The 20,669-nt window shown below is 34.0% G+C and overlaps 5 protein-coding genes across 9 annotated transcripts; 2 read left to right on the top strand and 3 right to left on the bottom strand.

Moving 5' to 3' along the window:
* Positions 1-974: 974 nt before the first annotated feature.
* LOC130804257 (uncharacterized) lies at positions 975-2,060 on the top strand. Its single transcript, XM_057668636.1, has one exon. It carries the CDS (start codon positions 1,067-1,069, stop codon positions 1,592-1,594), a length of 528 nt encoding a protein of 175 aa, XP_057524619.1. The 5' UTR covers positions 975-1,066; the 3' UTR covers positions 1,595-2,060.
* Positions 2,061-3,037: 977 nt separating this feature from the next.
* LOC130803835 (F-box/LRR-repeat protein At3g58900-like) lies at positions 3,038-5,839 on the bottom strand. The gene is made up of 4 exons (XM_057668035.1): positions 5,833-5,839; positions 5,448-5,455; positions 5,152-5,211; positions 3,038-4,553 (listed from the first exon to the last, which is right to left on the bottom strand). The coding sequence occupies exons 1-4, from the start codon at positions 5,837-5,839 to the stop codon at positions 3,630-3,632; spliced, it is 999 nt and encodes a 332-aa protein (XP_057524018.1). The 3' UTR covers positions 3,038-3,629.
* Positions 5,840-6,245: 406 nt separating this feature from the next.
* On the bottom strand, positions 6,246-10,074 carry LOC130804256 (mitochondrial intermembrane space import and assembly protein 40 homolog). 3 transcript variants are annotated; one of them, XM_057668634.1, is made up of 5 exons: positions 10,001-10,074; positions 9,789-9,916; positions 7,840-7,871; positions 7,604-7,729; positions 6,246-6,596 (listed from the first exon to the last, which is right to left on the bottom strand). In XM_057668634.1, exons 2-5 carry the CDS (start codon positions 9,883-9,885, stop codon positions 6,414-6,416), a joined length of 438 nt encoding a protein of 145 aa, XP_057524617.1. In that variant the 5' UTR covers positions 9,886-9,916; positions 10,001-10,074; the 3' UTR covers positions 6,246-6,413. The 3 variants fall into 3 exon arrangements, with proteins under 3 accessions (XP_057524617.1, XP_057524618.1, XP_057524616.1); XM_057668635.1 differs by having other exon boundaries at positions 7,818-7,871; positions 9,789-10,068; XM_057668633.1 differs by having other exon boundaries at positions 9,789-10,065.
* A 362-nt stretch (positions 10,075-10,436) lies between these two features.
* LOC130804206 (uncharacterized) lies at positions 10,437-19,803 on the top strand. 3 transcript variants are annotated; one of them, XM_057668569.1, is made up of 12 exons: positions 10,437-10,687; positions 10,770-10,832; positions 12,124-12,258; positions 12,940-13,042; positions 13,139-13,209; positions 13,303-13,407; positions 13,960-13,993; positions 14,914-15,014; positions 15,105-15,164; positions 15,224-15,427; positions 16,520-16,641; positions 19,064-19,803. In XM_057668569.1, the coding sequence occupies exons 1-11, from the start codon at positions 10,583-10,585 to the stop codon at positions 16,610-16,612; spliced, it is 1,074 nt and encodes a 357-aa protein (XP_057524552.1). In that variant the 5' UTR covers positions 10,437-10,582; the 3' UTR covers positions 16,613-16,641; positions 19,064-19,803. The 3 variants fall into 3 exon arrangements, with proteins under 3 accessions (XP_057524552.1, XP_057524550.1, XP_057524551.1); XM_057668568.1 differs by lacking the exon at positions 19,064-19,803 and adding an exon at positions 16,769-17,056 and having other exon boundaries at positions 10,507-10,687; XM_057668567.1 differs by lacking the exon at positions 19,064-19,803 and having other exon boundaries at positions 16,520-17,056.
* On the bottom strand, positions 17,262-20,546 carry LOC130804208 (uncharacterized). The gene is made up of 3 exons (XM_057668570.1): positions 20,382-20,546; positions 20,191-20,285; positions 17,262-18,510 (listed from the first exon to the last, which is right to left on the bottom strand). Exons 1-3 carry the CDS (start codon positions 20,480-20,482, stop codon positions 17,723-17,725), a joined length of 984 nt encoding a protein of 327 aa, XP_057524553.1. The 5' UTR covers positions 20,483-20,546; the 3' UTR covers positions 17,262-17,722.
* Between the last annotated feature and the right edge of the window lie 123 nt (positions 20,547-20,669).

The following is a 20,669-nucleotide window of genomic DNA, read 5'->3' as shown; positions in this document are numbered from 1 at the left end:
AATTTGTCTGCAACATTTGACAAAAGACTTGGTCACATACAAAAAATAGAGTAGGAGTAACAGAAAGAGATCACCAAAGATGATTGATAGACCACCTAACTACCAAGAAGATACCAAATAATTCTAATCTACAATAAATAATTAATAATCAAGGACTTCATTATCATATATTTTACATCCCACTTAATCTTACTGAAAATGATAAAATATTATATTGCACTTCACTTTCTATCTTCTCAATCATAACTTTAATTGGCCATTCGACATCAAAGTTTTCTTTTTAAAGTAAATAAACCAATTTATCATCTTTGCTAATATATTAAAGAAAAAATTGAAAATGACCTATGTCATATTTCCATATTATTGTCTTTATATATTTAACCAATATGATTTACTTAAAATCACTTTCTTCCACTGTCATCGAGAGCCGATTTTCACCGATTTTCACCATATACAATATAGTGATATCTCTTGCTCGTAACGTAAGAGATTATTTTTATCTCAGAATCACAAATAGCTTAAATATGTGATTTTAATCGCAATTGCCGTAATAGTCATGTTGATATAGTTTTTACATAACTAGATATTCACCGAAATCATAAGATGACTTTAAACTGATACAAAATGTTAAAAGCGAATAATATTAATTAAAAGATTTTTAATATTAGAATCATTTACATTTCAATTGACTTGATTATCTTAAAAATCATCACAATATGAAAAATTACCTCCACTTTTCTACCATATTTCACTTTTATAATTTTTTTGTGAAGAAACTATCTCCAATTTTTAAAAGAACAAAAGTGAAAAAGTTGACAATCCTAATGGATAGTATACAAATAAAGTTTTGACACTAGCACAATTTGTTATCATTTCCAATGTTGCTTTCATAGTAAACAATAATAATTCAAGTGTTCCCTATCCAAATCTAATGTTCCACACCTCCTTATAAGTAACACTCAATTCCCAATTCTTCCTTCCTACTCAAGTCCTATCTATTACTTATTAACTCTTCCTTACCATTCAATCTAAAACCTTCTTTTTGCCTAATTGTTTTCAAAAAACTATGACAAATAAATCATTTTTCAACACATTTATCACCTTATTAGTGATAACACTAACAATATTTCCTCAAAAGTCGCTGCAAGACTCATCACCTTATGTGTGTCCATACCCTTGTCTTCCACCACCCATTGGAGGCTCTACATACCCTATACCACCACCATCACCGTTTGTTCCTCGGCCTTCACCACCATCCTCCACCACCAACTGCCCACCACCGCCATATCCTCCATCCGGTGGCCCTGGCTACTACTACTCTCCACCACCACCACCTTCAACAGGATACACCCCACCAAGTTATGGTTATAACCCTCCTAGCGGAGGGTACTACTACCCACCTAGTGGAGGGTACTACCCTCCAAGTGGAGAGTACTATGGAAATGCTCCTCCTCCTCCTAATCCAATTATGCCTTATTTTCCTTATTACTTCAGGAACCCTCCACCTGGACCTCAAGATATATCTATAGCAACAAGACTAAGTAGCTTGTGGGTGGTGATTTTATTATTGTCTTGGTTGCTTTTCTTGGTTTGAGGCGAATACTTCTGTGTTTTTAAATTTTGCTATGTTTTTAAAGTTGTTATGCTTTTGAATTTGTCACGATATAACTATCACAATGTATCAAATTCTAAGATTAATTTAGCAAATTTAAAAAGCAGAAGAGTATATATGATCAAGGGAATATAGATACAAGGGCAACACATTACTTAACAAAGAAAATTTCTACTTAAATTTTAATGGGTCGGATCAAATGGGTTGTTCACCAACCCGACATATTAATGATTGTTGCTTAGCCTACCTCGTTGAACATGTCTATTGGTGATGTTATTGTTGTAGAATTTGGTTGCTTATTTTGGTAGGAGATAAATAGTTGATCAAAAGGATCACACTTAGAGTGAGATGAAAGTGAGGTGAAAATTCATTAGAAATTTAATGTAATTGATATAATTAGCTCTAAAAGTTAAGTACATTTTTATTTTATTTTGTTAATCAATAAAATAATAATCTTGTTTAATGCACCGTTTAACTATCAAAAGCGAAATAAAAGGGTGAGTAAAGTAATTATGATCTCCTTTCTTTCAATTTTTTATATTTGTATTTTTAATATATGTTTTCCCCATATTGTAAGTTAGAAATTGTCAATATCATCATTTGATGTATAGATGATTATCAATTGCGTTTTCCATTAAAAAAAAAACATGAAAAAGTTTTCCGTCAAACCAAACACTCCTATAAAAAAAACACATATAATGATCTCCAAACATTTCACCGCTACATTACTTCAATATGAACATCTTTGCAATGTTTACAAAGCTTCGAGTCGAACATTTTCAGGGCAAGTTTGTCTGAAATACCTTGCTCTACTAACAAAGCTTCATCATCATTCAAATTTAAGGGTAGATCCGCATAATGATCTCCATACATTACACCATTACTTGTACTGATAACGATTTTTGAAGAGCGATGGCAGATATTTGAAGTTAAGCAAGAAATTCCAATATATATGCATCACCTCTGAAGCCATTCACTCTGACATGCTTAAGATTCTGATGAGGAGACATGGAAGCCAATTCTAGTGCTTGGATGGTCTTGGCATCAGAACTTAGTGGCACAAGCTACACGCAACAGCGAGAGAACATTATTAGCAGAATGCATTACAACAACATGGTTGGGTGATTATAGCCATGTGCAAGGTATCCAACTGCACATACCTCTTAAATTAAATCCTGAGTACGACGGATTACCTGAAGTGTCACTTTAGCACAAATTATAGACACTATGAAGTTGGAAGAGAAAGATTATGCTTTAATAATGGGGATATTAACACAAAATAAGATCCAAAAGAAGACTAAAAGTTGGAACTTAAAGAACTTAAAAGGGCGATGAAAATCGAAGATGTGTAGGACTGGAGTGGAAACAGGAAAGGGGTTGAATGATTTAAGCTTAGAAGTTTAGTTCAACAAACGTAATGCGGTCTAGATTTTAACCACAAGCATTACAAAGATGTTAGTTTTCAGAGAGCTTATTCTCTTATGGAAAGAGTAAACTTATAGTCCGGGTAATAGTAGGAGGTCCAGACCCGAACCAAACCCTGAAATGCTCATCCCTTCATAACACTCACTGAATACTTTGATCCTATGAACAAACACGAGAAAATAAAATACTATTAATTCTTATGTAAAGTGATCAAAGAAATTGCCAACAAATAAGATTTTAACCACTCTTAGTAAACAATAAACTTCATATTTTCCCAATATGTTTGGAAATATGTTTGATGAAATGCAAAAGTACTTACCATTAGCTCAATAAACTCCAAGTATGGAGCTTCTCTAATAATGGATGTAACTACTTGGTAGGCTCGTCGTAGAGAAGATGGTTGGTCTACAAACATCGTCAGCTTTTTCAGATTACTGAGTAAACTCAATTCTGTAAGATCAGTCATTTCCTGCACAGAGCCATCCAACGATAAGAGACAAAAACTTGGAACATATCTTTGGGACGGAGGTAGTAAAAAAGTCAGAACGCAATCTCATTATGCATTTGCTTACCTCAAAGCTCTCCACTGTCACTAGCAAAGATTCCAGCTTTGGGAGATAAGAGAAGAACTTTTCTTTGGAAAGGATGCATTCGAGTTTCGTTCTAGAAAAATATTGGGCATCAGATCTAGAGAAACAAGCTTATGAGCATTCAGGATACAAAAGATGCACTCGCTTCCTTGATATCTGAAAGTGGTAAGATTTGGAGCCAAAAGATCCAATTTTTTAAGGTTCACACAGTTGTATAGCTCCAGCCTCTTCAAATTCAAGTGAGGAGCTTTATTCTTTGCATAAACTAGCCGAACATCATTCATCAACAGAAACTTTTCAAGAAAAGAACATCTTGACAAAATTTTGTTAAAAACTCCATTACAAAGATTTACACATCTTAGGCATAAAACTCTTCGAAACTCAAAGTGCTTTGCAAAATCTGGAGAGTTGGCAAGCGATAAAGTGCAATGTTTTATATCTTCACCAAATATATAAGAAGAAACATAATAGTTCCATATGCTACCAGTACGATCAATATTACCCAATTGTAATACAAGTTCAGAAACACCATTCTTAATTGCCAAGGAAATCCAATTTGTTATGTGAGACTTAAAACCCCTCGGCCTCTTGCTGAAAACCTTGAATACATGCAATTTTGGAGCGTTAAATTGACCCAAAGTTTTATCGATTCTCTGAATAAATGCTTTCACAATATAATTTTTTGAACATCTATTATCAAAATCCATATAAGGGTATAATAACCATAATTTTTTCCATCTCTTAGATAAGATGCTAGTAGCTGTTGCTTCCTTCTGTGACAAGAATTGAAGAATGTGTGAGAGGATATGATCTGGCAAAGCGCTAATCCGATCTCGCACTACTATCGTTCCGCTTACATGATTAATTAAAACGTTTTTAACTCCACAATATATAAACACAAAAAGCCCTTGATTTAGCACAATGAGCTAAACAAGAAACATAACCTTAACTCAAAATGTAAGTTTAAAAATCACAAGTTGCTAAACCAAACATTTAAAAACCTACCTTACATATGGAGTTGAACAAAATAGCCAAATATCCCAAATTCAAAATTTATAATTATTATAAAGAGAGGCCAAGATTTAGTAACTTTGACTACTAAATTACCTTAAAATTTTATGAGCTATAATGTTTTCAAGTAGAATTTAAGATAAGGTTGAAAGAATTGTAGTAGTTATTGTATCCTTCATTGTTAGGTATTCAAGAATATGTGAGAGGATGTTATTTGGCACTTGGCAGTTCACTTATTCGATCTTCCACTCCAAACGTTTCATATAGCTGATTAATACAAACACATCATATCCCCACTAAATCTCACAATAAACATTATGTTAAGACTAAGTGACCAACACTCTTGGATTTTGCATTCGTACAATCAAAGAAAGAACAATTGAGAACACATATGATCGCGAAAACAATAAAATCCAAGAACAAAGAAGATGCAAGGAAACACACTAACGCTTGCAAAATCTATCACATTTCATTGTAATTCATGGTTACAATCTATACAAGATTTATGCTTACATTCCCACACAAATTAAGCAATTCATTTCTTGGAGTGCCACAAGTCAAATGCTTGTAAATCTATCACATTTCATTGTCAGATTCTAGGTTAAAATCTATACAAAATTGTTGGAGATATGCTAATGCAATGGTGAAGAAACAAGAAGTAAACTAATGCAAAGAAAATCACAAAAACAAAGCAAGCAACAACAATGGTAACAACACACAATATATGAAGTATCTAATGATACCTCCCCCTCAAATAAAGTATCTTATCATTAATATAAGCAAGAATAATAAATATATTAATGACTCACCTTACAAGCTTCAAGAACACACTCTCAAAGCAAAAGATTGAACCTTGATGTCAATCTCCCTCAAATGCCCTAATACAAGTGGAGAAAACTTTTTTGATTAAATCCTAGTAATCTCTTAGTATTAGGCTCTCACACTCACCCTAATACACTCCTAAGACCCCATATATAGTCTCATGACATATTTGGGAGCCTTAGAACAAACCCACAAAAGCCCATAAAGAATCGAACATAAAACAGAAACGCGTATTGTGAGGAGCTGATCGTTGCTCGACTCGAGCAAGATCCGCTTGACCACACGAGCGAGAGTCCAACAGCTTTTGTCTTGCTGCCCCTGCTTGGCTCGACCGAGCCCATCAAGCTCGACCACTCAAGCAGGCCTCAAAACCTTCCATGAGCACTTTCTACGTATGGTGATAATATTTTTCAAAATAATATAAATAATATTTTAGTAATTAATTGATAATTTATAAATTAGAATCAATATTTAACTTTTTGGATTTTGCACATCCAATGTCAATTTTATATAGAATATATTGTTATAACTTATAATTTTTTTTAAAAGGAATAAAAATAATCTCAATCCATAAAAATATTAATATTTGAGAACTTTATTTGCAAGAAATTTGTAATTTGTAATTGAAAGAAATTATAGTTTTTTTAAAAAAAATAATTAAAATAATCAATATATCTGTAATTTTTAAATATCTTAAATGTTGTTATATAAAAAGTCAAAATTCAATAAGTTGGATAGCAGTATAGTCATGAATTTTTGTGAAGTTAAAAAATTATAAATAATGATTAATAATCATTATAATACCGTCATAATAATAGAAGGAAAATCTTGCATGAGGAAGCCACACGTAAGCATTTATTTGAAAGTGAAAAACCATCAATTGCAAGTAAATAAAGGGGATAGTCACCCACAATACCAAAATTTTTGGGAATATTTTTGGTCTAGTCTAAACTTTAAGATCTAGATTTAAAATTTGGTGATTCCAATGACCATTTTGGTGGAAGTATTCTATAATCAGCAGAAGATCCTTCCTCTTTCTTGACTTGATCATCTTCCACAATGTCCTTTGTAAATGCATTTGCATTGGCTTTTATGCAGCTTTGTAGCGCAACGAACGGATGCACGCAATCTGAGCCCTGAACACACGCAAACGGAAAGCACGATTCTTAGAAGAATGAAGTCAAATCGAGGTTTTGGCAAAAGATCATTGAAATTCCCGGTTCATGTTTTTGGAGGGATTCTAACGTATATGTAACCGATCAAAGGTATAAGTTTCCCTCACAAAACAAGTAGAGGTACAAGAAGTAAATGCCTTAACTAGAAGTAAAACCAACAAACAGAATCGGGAAAATACAAAATAGACCATTGATGTTTGGTCACGATTTAACCATTTATATAGGGGGCGTTTAGTCAAGGGTAATACGAATGGGAAATGGAATCGAGCTGTACATAAAGTTCCTTTCGTTGATATTTGGTTCGCTATGCCCAATAGGATTACCCAAAACCTTTTCTTCTTGATTCCCTACTCCCAATCGCTCACCATGGACTTCAACTTCGACAAAAAATTTTACAATATAAGCACCCTTGATCCTATTTAACCATTATCACCACCCACCACCCTCAACACACCTACACAACCTTATCACCGCCATTATTGACACCCACAATTCACATACATCGCAAACACATCCTCAATTGCCACTACCACAAACTCTACCCAAGTAATTCGATCGAAAGAGAAATTAAAGAGGGAAAAACAACAAACCCACACACCAATTAAAATTATAGTTTGGAAGGACCAATAGAGATTGGTTAAGGTGTTATCCCGTGTCACATGATTCGTCGATTTCACCATGAATTGCGAATCAGAAAAATGAATTATGATAGGTTTTAGGATATTTTTTGTCATTTTGAGCGAATCACGAATATGAAAAGTGAACTAGACAACGAATTATGTAACACTGGTGTTATCATAATGGAGGACATGTTAAGGATGTATCTAGAAAGAACATATCAAAGTTCGCTATGCCGCCGCCCAAAGTGATCAAGTAAGATTTAAAGGCACGAGGCGCAAAAAGGTCCTTTTTTCCGAGGTGCAATACAAAAAGAAATATGTTGTCTACAAACTAGAATTTGCACTCACCTTTTCTTCAGCAGTGCTCTTAAGAAAACAGAAGAAGGCCTCTGAAAACTGACTCCCACAAGCGCCTTTACGCAAATCAGCTATACATGGGCACTCCAAGGCCTTTTTAGCTTTCGCCTCCATAGACTGAAAAAGAATATTACTCCATCAGAAAAGGAATCGGAAAATACAAACGAAAATCTCTCGAGGATGCAACAAAGAAGATAGTAGATACTATGATAATGAAGCTTAAAGACCTCATTCTCATCATCACCATAAGCAGCAGCCTCTGCAAGCCAAAAGAAACAAGATATAGTTAAAATCTATGTTACTTGGACTCGGGTACTGATGACGGATACTAGTACGTGTCCAAGTGTCGGATACGTCTAAAAATTCAATTTTATGTCTAAAATAAAGTGTCTAAGTGGCATACCAATGTCCAAGCATCAAGGATCGACACAGGTACGTGAATGAGTCCAAGTAACTTAAGTTATGTCATTTTCGTTTATTTAGAGATATCATACAAAAGTAAATGTCAATTAAAAGTATAATCAATTTTCCAATTCATATTTGCATCTACATGTACATTAGTTTGAAAGTTTCCATTAACCTTGATCATGATAACCAATGAGTATAAATTCAAAGCCTTCTAAGTGCTAAGTGGCAAAAGTGCAAAACGTAGTGCAAAATACGGTGCAAAAACACTTTAAAAGAATATGCAAAAACTGAAGAGAAAATAGTTCTTAAACCATGAGCTACAACCAATGTTACTTGGACTCAGGTAGGGGTATCAGATACGGTGTGAATCTTAGGATCCGGTACGACAATTTTAGAGTTCTAGGATGCGCGGACACCATCCTAATATTAGATACGGGTATAGGGATAAGGAACAATAATTTTAAAAAAATTTTGTTTCCACGTAACATAGGCTACTACTAAAACTCTTGTTTCCAAGAAACCCAAATGTCTATATAGCATCAGACAATTATAAATGAATAAACTGAGTGAAAGATATACTCAAGAGTCAACAAAGAAAAAATTCTTCCATAACCCACATAGCCAAACACAATAATTAACAAAAATGACAACCTCTTTGTTAATCGAATTCTTCATTTACCTCAAGTACCAGTATCGAAACCTCGACATTGGAATATGAGTACGACACTAAGACACTAGATTGGACCCCATAATTTAGGTGAATTGGACACTCAGACACATACCCATGTCAGATATGAGCTCTTGTATAACAACCTTGATGTACTCATTTTCCCTCAACTTTCAGTGTTTCATACTTTACCCCTTTCCTTCATTCCATGACCAAACTTCGAACATTCGATGCAGTTCATAATAGAAGCTTCAAATATACACTCAACTCCCCCCATATCATTGAGTTTTTTCCATTTAGCTTCTGAACTTTTTAACATGTTGGCTCAACATCCATTAGCTACTACTACTCTTCTATGGTTACAAGTAGAGGTATTCATTCTGGTTATTGAATTGATTTCGTATTAGGTATTTCGAGTCGATTTGAAATCAGGTTTTGTGTCCATAATGTTTTGGACATAATTGTAAATCATTTTTATAGTCGGGACAATTCGGGCTCGGTTACAAAATTGAGTAAATTTCTGATCATCGGGTCTGTTTTGAACGCCTCTAGTCACAAACAAAACAATCAAAGTTTATAACTAATCTATAAACCTATCTATGAAAGACAAGTACAATGAAATACTACATTATCCAAAGTTCTTGGCAATAAGAACCATCCAAAGTGTTCATTTTGCAGTAAGAACATAAAACCAGAAATTCTTGCCAAGGCATACTCAGAGTCATAGTTACAGAAAATGATCCTGAAAATCCCATACAATTCACTCTTACAACCAAAAGAATTGAATGACTTTCAATTTAATAACTCTAAAACATCAGTAATTTCACAGTACTAATTTGGTTAATGATTATTTCGATTCTCAACAATCCAATCTCAAAAGATTAAAACTTCATTAGTCAAATGATTTCCCGGAACATAAACAACTGAAAAGGGGCAAACTTTCAATTTTATTTACCTTTTCTGAGAAAATAAGGTTGTATTTTTTCAAAAATTCAAAAAAAAAAAGAAAAGAAATTTTAAGAGTAAACTACAATTATAGTACTAATAAAAGACCAGGTGGAAAAAAATAAAATAAAACTAGGAAGAATTATTGGAATAAACCTGCAAGTAGAGAATCCATGGAAGGAGGAGCAGAGGCATTTGTGTTCTCTTTTGGGGTCTCAGCAATGGTGGAAATTTTACTTTGAGATTGACCCATTTCTAATGTTGTTGCTTTTAACCAAAAAAAACTACAAAATTAATAACAGGATTTGAAAGTTAGTCCAAATTTTTAATGGAATTTCAATTTTGTTCTTGTGAAAGGAAGATGTAACCTTGTTTCAGGCTTGAACAAATGAGGGTTGAATTGAAGGATATTTAATTACACCTAATCTTGCTAACGACGGTCTTAATATGATACCGATAACTCAATTTTAATTATAAATAGTTTTTTCTAATATGTGATTAGAAAAAAAAAAGACTATAAGTCTAAAACTATTAAAAATATTTTAATAAAATGAAGAAAAAATATATGCAATTATAAGCAATTATAAGTGACTCTTAATGTAAGATATACGAAGACATAAACATTATTAAAATATTAAAATAAAATAAATAAAAATTATTTATTCTGACTTTATTATATAAATAGAGCACAATTTATTGTAAAAGACGTCTCTTTAAAATACACATTAAATATACGAGTTAAATAGCTCAATTAATATAAATTAAAGAGAAGATAAAATAAAAGTTTTTTATTTTGAGATGGAAGAAAGACCTTTTTATCAAATAACAAACGGAAATAATATAAATAGGAAGAGTTGAAACAACAAATCAAATTCCAATATGTTAATTATCCCACCATTTTCTTTTCCTATAAAATTACCAAGAATTATACAGTTACTTTGTTGGATAAAATGAACACTACCCTGTTGTTGAGACGCTGTTTTTGCTGCTCATCTTCTTCTCCTCTTGCTTCTTCACTTAAAAAGAAACCTCTTGTTTTCTTGGGTTCTCCACAGGTTTTTTTCTCCATTTCCTTCTTCTTGTTCTCCCTTTTATTATTATTCTGCTTTATTTGGATATTGATTGCTTGTTTTGCAGGTGTCAACAAAGGTGCTTGATGCTCTCTTCAATGCATCTCAGTCTTCAAACTCATCTTTTGAGGTGGGTTCTTCTAACTTAAGGGTTTTAATGGCGTTTTGATGTTTTATTGCTTGAATTGAAATGGATTTATTGCTATTACGGGTGTATTGAGTTCAGCATTTCGTTATTCCAAAATACAATCAAGGGTTACTACACTTATTTATGCTGATAAATTTGAATTCCTTTCAAATTTTGGGGTTTTTTTTTTGAGTTATTATTACAATGTGATGTAATTTAGATGTTTTATTGCTTGAACTAAGTAGAGGTTGTTCTAATGATGTCTTTTTTGGCAATTGGCAATAAGCTTTTATGTTGTTGGCTTTTTAATTGACTTTTGTCTTTTTAGGCAGCCAAATAAGTGTTTAGTAAGTTGGCTGAACTGCTTTTGGCCAACTTTTTCTCAAGTAAACATCCAACAATTAGTAAATAATTTCTACCATACGTCTCTTTAAGTGGTGGATCAAACATGTAGCTTAAAAACTTGGCTTATTTGCCAATATTCCCCGTAGGTCAAACCAGGCAACAACAACGATTTGCCAAACAAACCCGTAAACTTTGTTGCTATACTGTGTGAATTGAGTTCAACTTTTTAGCATTCTGAACACAGTTAAGGTGTTTTGATGTTATTGTATTTGTAACTACTACTTTTATGTAAACTCTTGTAAAATTAACAGTTTTTACACTTAGTTATGTTGATAAATTTGGCTTCCCTTCAATTTTTGGGTGCTTTCCTTGAATTATGATGCAAATGTATTGTTTTATCACTTGGGTTTGTTTCAAAGATGTAAACTTTATTGCTATTATGGGTGAGTTGGTTTCAGCATTTTGGCATTATGAATGCAATTAGGGATTCTGATGTCATTGCAACTATTATTTTATTTGTAAATCTTCTGAAATCAAGAGTTCATTGGTTTGAATTATTTTTACAATGTAATGATTTTTGTTGTCCTATACTCCTATTGTTTGAAGTAAGTTGTTTTTTTCCTAAAGATGTAAAATTTGTTGCTATTATGGATGAATTTAGTTCATCATTTTGTTATTCTAGAATACAACTAAGGGTAATGATGTTATTGCAAGTGCAACCTTAGTTCTATGTAAATTTCGATTTTCTGCATTTGTAGAATATTGGAATTTTTACCGGTAGAGAAAGGTATACTTATTGACCCTTTTCCATGTTATAATGCCCTTGAATTGTGCCATTATTATATCTATGCAATGATGCAAATGCATGAAAAATTTGTTAGTCCTTTCTGATTGTTTCCATTGACTGCTCTTTCCTTTTGTCATATCAATATGTATTGATGGAAACTAGGTTGCAGCCATCGTTACCCAACCGCCTTCGCAGAAAAATAGGGGCAGGAAGGTGCTTCCTTCTGCTGTTGCTCAATATGCCCTTGATAGGGGTTTCTCTCCTAATCTCATTTTCACACCAGAGCGGGCCAGTGAGGTAATTACGTTGACATTGCCATTTTAAGTTTCTCTATTGTTAGAGATTATTTTCGTATTATTTGTTTTGTAAGCCTGTGATTACCGGGCTGCGGAATGATGCCCCCAAATTACTGTAGAGTTACCAGGAAATAAAATTAAGGGAAATTCCACGTGGTGACCCTGAGTTCTTTGCTTTCACAATTGTTTTTTTAAATCAACGTGGTGACCTTGAACTTTCAACTTTTCCATGTGATAGTCAAAATTTTAAGTGTGATTAAATTAAGAGTGTGTGATTAAATTAAGTAATTATTTCAACCGAATTTCAAAATATGTGGTCAATTAGGGTGATCACGACGTTTGTTTTTTTGAAAAAAATGTCAATACGTTGAGTAAAAAGAGCGCAAAGTTAACAAAAAAAACGTTCCTTTTGTCCACCACGTGGAAAAATCGTAAGGTCAAGATCACCATGTGGATTAAAAAAAGATTTGTCTACCACGTGGAGAAACCGAAAATTCTGGGTTACCACATGAAATTTCACTAAAATTAATTACTCTGAATGAAGCGCGTATAGCATTATACTAGATTTAATTTTAGACCTTGTTTTCTTGAAGATTGAAAATCTTATGAAAGAAATATGGTGTGCATATTGTTTGGTTTGCCTATAATTGGGTTGATAATCATATGGAACTATCATCACTAGGAATGGTTGTTGGCCAATTTAAGAGAGTTGGAGCCAGAACTCTGTATTACAGCAGCGTATGGGAATATTCTATCCACCAAGTTCCTAAACATCCCGAAGCAAGGTTGGGACGTTGTTTTTGTTTACTGTATAAGTATTTGTTTACTGGGAATATTCATCCGCAACATAATGCGTCTTTTTTGTTTTAACATAAGCGTAGGCACGGTAAATATACACCCAAGCTTGCTACCCCTGTACCGAGGTGCTGCTCCTGTTCAGAGAGCATTGCAGGTTAAAATTACTTAATGCTAATTCTAAACTTTCAGGCGTCATGCGTATTTAATCTGAAGTTTTCATATGTTCGGATGCTTTAAATGTTTCTAGGATGGTGTAAACGAAACTGGTGTTTCTTTAGCATTCACTGTAAGAGCACTGGATGCTGGACCTGTCATTGCATCTCAAAGATTTCGCGTTGATGACAATATTAAGGTACTTACATGATTTTTGTTCTCTTTATTTTAATTTCGAGTTCTAATTGAAAAAAAAGGTGGACGTCTCGATGGTAACAGCAGCAATATCGCGGACATGGCACCTCTCGGTGTTATGACTCATTTTGCGAACATCGCAATGTGAATTTCATGAGGGTGCCTAAGTGTTGGCAGACAGGAGACATGCTATAGATACGGCGATAGCTTCTTTGCTGGCTCTTACTTTTAAGCTATGTTACTCGGACTCTTCATTTTGCTTCATGTATTCATGTCCGATTCTTGATCCTCGGACATTGGTATGCCACTTAGACACTTCATTTTAGGCGTAAAATTGAATATTTAGACGTATCCGACACTTGGACACGTACCAGTGTCCAACATCAATACCCAAGTGCAAGTAATATAGCTTTTAAGCAAATATGTACTTCGTATACTTTTTGATTTGCAACTGACAGTGGTAGTTTGAGTCGCAAGAACTTGATGTATCAGATTTTCTGTTATATTTAGGCACCATGCATGCATTTGTCTTATTCGTTTATCAATTTGTGTGCAGGCCCCAGATCTACTGGATGTTCTCTTTGATCTTGGTGCGTCAGCTTTCAACTTTCCTGATCAATTACTTGCTGAATATTTTGTGCTTTGTTGCTTTATTTGCTGATATGTTAACCTTGTTTGAGCTGTAAGTGATCTCAACTGCCATTGTTTTGTAAATGATTAACAGTCTTGATAGTTAGCGATGCTAATTAGAATACTCTTTCGAGATCCTTGGTGTCATCTAGCAGCCTTTCAATCACATCATATAGTTCTAAAACCAATAATCTGCATCCATGTCGCTCCCAATCGGATGCAAGGAAAAAAAAGGCAAATTCAGAATAGAATTTTGGTGTTATTGACAGAGTGAATGAGAACTTACGTACTTCTCGAATGGTATGTTGTGTTATTTCTATCCCTCCCCGTATAGCAAACCATCCTCTCATCAAAAGGGTTCTTCTTTGATGTTGATCATGATGCTTTTCATTACCCATTTACCCTGACGCCATTGACTAGCTCCCACCTATGCGGGATTTGGGGGTCGAATATACGCAACCTTACTTTTATTAGTGATAACAAAGAGGGTAGCAAACATCATCTGCAACCTTACATATATAAAAGGAAAAATTACCGGGAATAATACAACCTTTTGCTTATTTTCCTACAATAATACCAACTTTTGATTAACCATGATTAATACAACTTATTTTGGCGTTTCCCTAGAATATTCTTAACATGTTAAAAATCAAATTATAGCAAATTATATGACCAAAAAAAGGGTAAATTAGCTGATAAACTAAAATTGGCATTATTCTAGGAAAAACCCCCTAAGTTGGTGTTATTCATGGTTAATCAAAAGTTGGTATTATTGTAGGGAAATTAACGAAAAGTTGTTTTATTCATGATGATTTTTCCTATATAAAAAGTGCACATGATTTATTGGGTCATTTAATCATGTTGAGTTATATTCATTCAGGATCAAAACTTCTATTGCATGAGCTTCCTTCAATACTTGATGGAACAGCGAGAGCTAAAGCACAACCTCAAGATGATTCTAAAGCCACATTAGCCCCAAAGGTATCAGTTTTGTTATATTTTTTATTTGTCATGCGGGTTTTTTTTTTTCTGTGCAAATAGTTTGAACTAGGATGTTCAATGTTTGTGCAGATTGTTCAGGAAGAATCATGGCTATCATTTGATCAAGAAGCTACCATCCTGCACAATAAGGTGATGCTCTTTTCCTGTTTGTTTATTGATTTGAGACAATTATGACACAGCATTTCTAGGTCCGGGCATTTGCAGGTTGGCCAGGTACTCGAGCCAAATTTCAAGTTGTGGATGCAGAAAATGACCAAAAAAATATTCTAGACCTTAAAATTATCACAACTAAAGTTTCCAGCAATTCCGGTGTTCAGAATGCTGAATCAGATTATGCGGCTTTCAAAAATGGTGCATTGATCATCACATGTGCTGGCGGCACGGTCTTAGAGGTCAGAGTCCTTAAACCCTTTAGAAGTAGCACTGCATTTATTTCACTTCCGAATGAGATTATTCAATATTACAAAAAGGGCAGCCGGGTGCACAAAGCGTCGTTGCACAGTGATAGTCTTCTCATTTTGGTTGCCTCAAAGTATTACTGTTTTCATTTTATCCCTTAAATCTCTGCAAAAAATTTGCTACTTTATAGATCAACAACATTCTGTTACCCCAATGCTTTAAGTGCCTCCCACTTGGGCTATGTTTGGGGTAATAGATTTACGCAATCTTACCCTAGTTGGTGATAACAAAGAGGTTGTTTTGTCGACCCTTAATAGCTAACATCATTTGCGTTTTCACATAAATAGAAAGAGCTACCTGGCTCATAGATGCTAAAGGATATATGTTGACTTTACATAAACCTCAGATGTACGTAACCATACCCTTCTTGGTGATAACAAAAAAGTTGTTTCAGCTAGAGGTGTTCCAAAAGATCCGATAATCTGATACTTAACCGACCTTGGAACCGAACCCTAGTTAACACGACTTCATAATAAATTTAAAATAATTTTAAAATCAATGTGGACCAATGACCTGATTTTGAACCGATCTGAAACCCCTGACCCGAAATTTTGATCCGATGATTCTAATGAAAACCTGTGGTTTCAGTCATGTTTGTGTCAAGGTGTAGAAGTTGAATATTGATATTGATAATTGAGAAACTGCCGAATAATAGGAACTCATTCAACCGTTATCCAAAATCTTTCTCTCTTACTCTCATATAATTTTATCTTTCAATTCCCACCCCTTTTTCCCTTCACGTCTTATATCTGATATTCCAAGCCTGGAGATATGGAAATGAATAATAAAAGATTATCGATTGAAACTTAAAAGCTCCATCAAGGAATTGATTATTGTATGCTATGATTCTTGTTGAATCTGAAAGGGTGATAATTTTACCCGGAATTGTGCTATTGGTTATTTTTGGCTTTGTATTCAACATCGTCGACTAAGAAATCATAGTTTTTTCTGTTATAATTTATAATATAATATAATATTGTTCACGTTCACGAAGATTGAAGCAGAAAATATCGGTGATAGTGCAGGTTCTAGAAGTTCAGAAGCCGGGAAAGCAAGTGGTCAATGCAGCTGCATTTTGGAATGGCTTGCGCGGTCAAAAGCTAAAGGCTTGTAGATAATGAAGCTGATTCGTTACAAGTACAAAATAGTAAGCAAGAACCTTCTTTAATTCATCGAATTTTCCAAGCAAAATAGTATAGGCTGCCATAAGTTGTGCGCTCCCTTTGAAACCGTCCTTAATGAATGAAGCATGGATATGTTGGTTATGTACTTAGAGGATCGAGGATTCGAGGGCGAGTCAAGTGTTGGCTGTAGCATCTCCTCAGGACACCCCCCGGTGACTTGTTATATACTTAGTGATCATATTTCTAATGCCTTTTCCATTTTATAAAAAACTGCTTGTATAAATTTTCTGTAAGGGTATATTTGGTTGGAGGGAAAATATTTTGGTGGAAATTTCGTTTCCTCGTTTTTATTATTTGGTTTTACAAGGTTTTATCCCATGACTGCGAAGATCAAATGGGTTCATATCGATGGTGTATGAAGTAAAATTTTCATTGGTACATGTTTTCTTTGTTATTCTTAGTTCTTATAAGTATTTTTTCTTTGCACACTATTTAATATACTACTTTGATTAATAATATTTTGAGTTATGAATAAGTAGAAGTTATAAAAAGTTGATGTTTATAAACTATGCCTTAAAACGGATGAAATAAAATCTCACTTCTCATACACCTCCCAAAAATAAACATGTGGTCGGAGCTCATCTCCTCCCACTCCTTGAGAGTGTATGGTTCATGTTCTATTTCAATTCTCGATGGGGATTAATGCACAATTCTTTATATACATCAAATAATTGACTTTAGTCTAAAGTAATTTGTCATTTTGACTTATACTTGCATCTTCCCATTCCATAACCAAACAAACCGAACAAATACTCTTCAGAATTAAGTACAGTACAAACAATATATCCGACTTCTCATTTAGGAATGTCAAAACACTGTTGAATCATAGCACATCTATCCATTCCAAAACGAAAACAATTAGAACAAAATACTTTAGTATATTAGAATTCAGCCATGTACAAAAACTAAATTTGACTTTTCAAAACGCCGCTGAATCATAACACACACTCAGCTAAACAATATTAAGGTTTACAGGCAATTTGGCAAGGTAGGGAAGCAAAGGTAACTACATGTATTCTACAATATAATTAATTTTTACAATAATTATCGCTTTTGATCTTTTCGCCTCCTAGACTGTGCCTTTTGCCACTGCTTCCTACGAACTAGTTTGCTCTTTGGCTTTAACTTCAGTTCTGGAGAAAACTTGTAATTTGGATCCCTCATTTTAGCTTGGATGTCCTTGAAAAACTGCATGTTTAGTTTTTTAGGACCTCCCTGTCGAAGTTCAGCATATTCTGGCCCTGAAACTATATTTTCAAAAGCACCAACAAGAATATCTATGTCACTCATCACTTCCCAAACATTAGTGTACCTACCATCAGGCCCTTTTTTCAACTTCTTTAGGGCATTCTCAACAGCAAGTTTCCGAGCTTTCTTTCCTGGGGACAACTCTTCTGGTTCTTCTTCGGCTTTCAGTACATCTGAAAGCGTTCTATATTTAGGGGGTTCTTCAAACTCGAATAGCTTATCTATATATGCATCGCTCTTTACATTTGGATACGGTTCTGTAGGGATATCATCATCGTCATCTTGTTCACTACCTGTCCAAAGCGTTTTCTCCTCGTCACTTCCTGACCATACACTCCAAAGCTCATCACTATCATCTGCATCTATACGATCAGAGTGCTCTTTCGCTTTCTGTTTTACTTTCCTAATTTCCTTCTCAAGAGGGCTTAACTTCTTCTCAGACTCACCCTCATCTTCACTTCCAGTCCACACGCAGTCATCTTCGTCTAGCTGCCTTGTCCATGCCTTCCTAAATTCTTTACTCCCTGGTGGTCCTTGGCCGAAAAGATCATAGGGCTTTTTATTACCTCGAGCATATGATCTTGCTGATATAATAGGTGCAAACAGATTCAGTTACCTCCAAACAGTAATAGAACATAGACTAGAGTATACACTGAGACAACTTGCCTTAGATTTGCAAAAAGGACTCTACGGAGAGCACCAATGACAAAAGTTCAAGGCTCTGAACTCTAAACAAATGAAAATACTTTTAAGTGAAATAAACAAAAGAACATCTTATGCAACCATAATACAGCTTGACGATTGCAACTTACAAGTAAACATTTTGTCAGTCTCTTCAATATAGAGGAAATTTTTATAATTATTTGACAAAACAAAAAGGAAATCAAATTCATATCAACAGATTAAAATTAGTACTGGATTCGCCATTAATGTTCTCACACTTGTTTTTTTTTTTTTCCAATAAATAAGTATTAGACTAGGTGAATTAACACATTACAATTACCCGTAAAAAATTCGCCTAATATTTTGCCTTCCAAATCATGCGGTAGATAGTAATGTACCATTCATAGTTATGCATACTCCCGTATCAATATTCAATTGTAACTCCACTTATAAGTATTTGTTGCTTTTTGGCAGTTCCAAGCCCGGATGAAGAAGAAGGGTCACCGCGTGTGTTTAAATTGTTTTCGACAACACCTCGGTAAAACCAAGACAATGATCATGTAACCGAACCCAATATTTTGGATTAAAGGCTTTGACATTGTTGTTTTTGTATACTCCCCTAGCAAGGTTTTACTTATTGAGCCCAAATAATAAGAGAACCCAAGATACAAAAATGGAAAAATCATTCTGTTGATATAGAAGTATAAATGATAGAAGAATTAACCAAGCACCAGAATTTCTTGTAATCAATTATCAATGGCTGAGACCCAAAATGTAAAAAGAAAATGTCACATGATTTGTTGTAGTTTTGGGTGCCTTGATCCTTTAGACTCATGGTTGGACAGTTGACATATGGAGAATATGATTGGTATATTGGTGGGACCGATATGCCAACTCGATTTTAGATGGTTTAGAGTTAGCTTTTGGACATCGGCTTTATCTTATGGGAGTCCAATATGCCAACTAGATTTTAGATGGTTTCAGAATTCTTGTTTAGTGCAGCAAGCCTACAAGCCAACTCAGCTTTCCCTTCTGGAAACACGAGTTTTTTATGCTTTTTTTGCTCTTGATTGAATATAAATGTGTTAAGCTATGGAGTAGTCATAAATAACTTAATTACACATTAGATAAGATATGTTGAACACTTCTAATACCCCTCTCTCATTGTAATCCTAAACTCTAACCCTCGCTTTTCTCCAAACCTTAACCATCATTGTAGACCTTCTTTGAAAGCTTCGAGAAAGCTTTATATTCATCAATAAAACATTTAGGTTAGGTGTTGATGTGGTCCACATTGAGGGAACCACATTAATTCATTTGTGTTTATTGTTAGATTGATTAATTTTGCATTTTAGTTGTTTCTTGATAAAGGGTTTTTGATTTCAAAATTTCCTCTATTCAATTTAAGGCTCTGATCATAAGCATAATTAGGTGTTCTAAACAACTTAGATCATCTTGAAAACAACAGGTTTAATTTGACAGACGCCATTGACCACATAAAAATTTGAAAGTCATTGAGGACTTCTATCAAACACTTAGACAGCACCAAATTCACCAACAAGAAAAATTGATAATTAGCAAAGAATAAAACAGAAACTAACCTTGAAAATTGAACGATGTAATGCGATAAACTCCATGTGCATATAGATGATTATAATTTGATGTAACACCAAATGAATCAGCAAGAGATCCAATCCTGAAAAGAGGAAAACATAATCAGAAACGACTAAACATACAATAATTCAGTTCATTGAAAAAAACCATGAAAAATATGTGAAGAGGAGAGATAAACCTGGAAGAAGTGGAGCTGAGAGAAATGATAAAAGGTAGGAATGAAAGACGAGAGTGTAGAAAACGCCATTGTTGTAGAATAACCTTGAATTTGAAAGCCATTGTTTTTAAACGAGAAAATGAGTGTTAGTCGTTAGAAAATTTTCTTCTTTTTTCCCGCCCTTCTTGTTTTTGTGCCAAAAAATTGTACCTAGTTAAGCATATATCACATTTAATTAATATTATGATATTATGATTATGATTATATTTGCTTCTTTATTTATTTATCCAATATATTTCATTTCATAGA

Source organism: Amaranthus tricolor, chromosome 17 (genome assembly GCF_026212465.1).
Source record: "Amaranthus tricolor cultivar Red isolate AtriRed21 chromosome 17, ASM2621246v1, whole genome shotgun sequence".
Classification (NCBI taxonomy): Eukaryota; Viridiplantae; Streptophyta; class Magnoliopsida; order Caryophyllales; family Amaranthaceae; genus Amaranthus; species Amaranthus tricolor.
Note: the sequence above shows the minus strand (reverse complement) of the source record. Positions and strands in the feature narration are given on the sequence as shown.

Excerpts from the sequence above, each read along its gene's own strand:
- LOC130804257 (XM_057668636.1), top strand. The coding sequence starts at position 1,067 with ATGACAAATAAATCATTTTTCAACACATTTATCACCTTATTAGTGATA.
- LOC130803835 (XM_057668035.1), bottom strand. Across the intron at positions 4,554-5,151 it reads TGCTTAATTTGTGTGGGAAT|CTCATTGTGCTAAATCAAGG; the intron begins GTAAGCATAAAT and ends TTTCTTGTTTAG.
- LOC130804256 (XM_057668634.1), bottom strand. The coding sequence starts at position 9,885 with ATGGGTCAATCTCAAAGTAAAATTTCCACCATTGCTGAGACCCCAAAA. Across the intron at positions 7,872-9,788 it reads CATGGATTCTCTACTTGCAG|AGGCTGCTGCTTATGGTGAT; the intron begins GTTTATTCCAAT and ends TTTGGCTTGCAG. Across the intron at positions 7,730-7,839 it reads ATGGTGATGATGAGAATGAG|TCTATGGAGGCGAAAGCTAA; the intron begins GTCTTTAAGCTT and ends ATTCTTTTTCAG.
- LOC130804206 (XM_057668569.1), top strand. The coding sequence starts at position 10,583 with ATGAACACTACCCTGTTGTTGAGACGCTGTTTTTGCTGCTCATCTTCT. Across the intron at positions 10,833-12,123 it reads CTTCAAACTCATCTTTTGAG|GTTGCAGCCATCGTTACCCA; the intron begins GTGGGTTCTTCT and ends GATGGAAACTAG. Across the intron at positions 13,994-14,913 it reads GGATGTTCTCTTTGATCTTG|GATCAAAACTTCTATTGCAT; the intron begins GTGCGTCAGCTT and ends ATATTCATTCAG.
- LOC130804208 (XM_057668570.1), bottom strand. The coding sequence starts at position 20,482 with ATGGCTTTCAAATTCAAGGTTATTCTACAACAATGGCGTTTTCTACAC. Across the intron at positions 20,286-20,381 it reads CTCAGCTCCACTTCTTCCAG|GATTGGATCTCTTGCTGATT; the intron begins GTTTATCTCTCC and ends TCCTCTTTTCAG. Across the intron at positions 18,511-20,190 it reads TACATCGTTCAATTTTCAAG|CAAGATCATATGCTCGAGGT; the intron begins GTTAGTTTCTGT and ends CTATTATATCAG.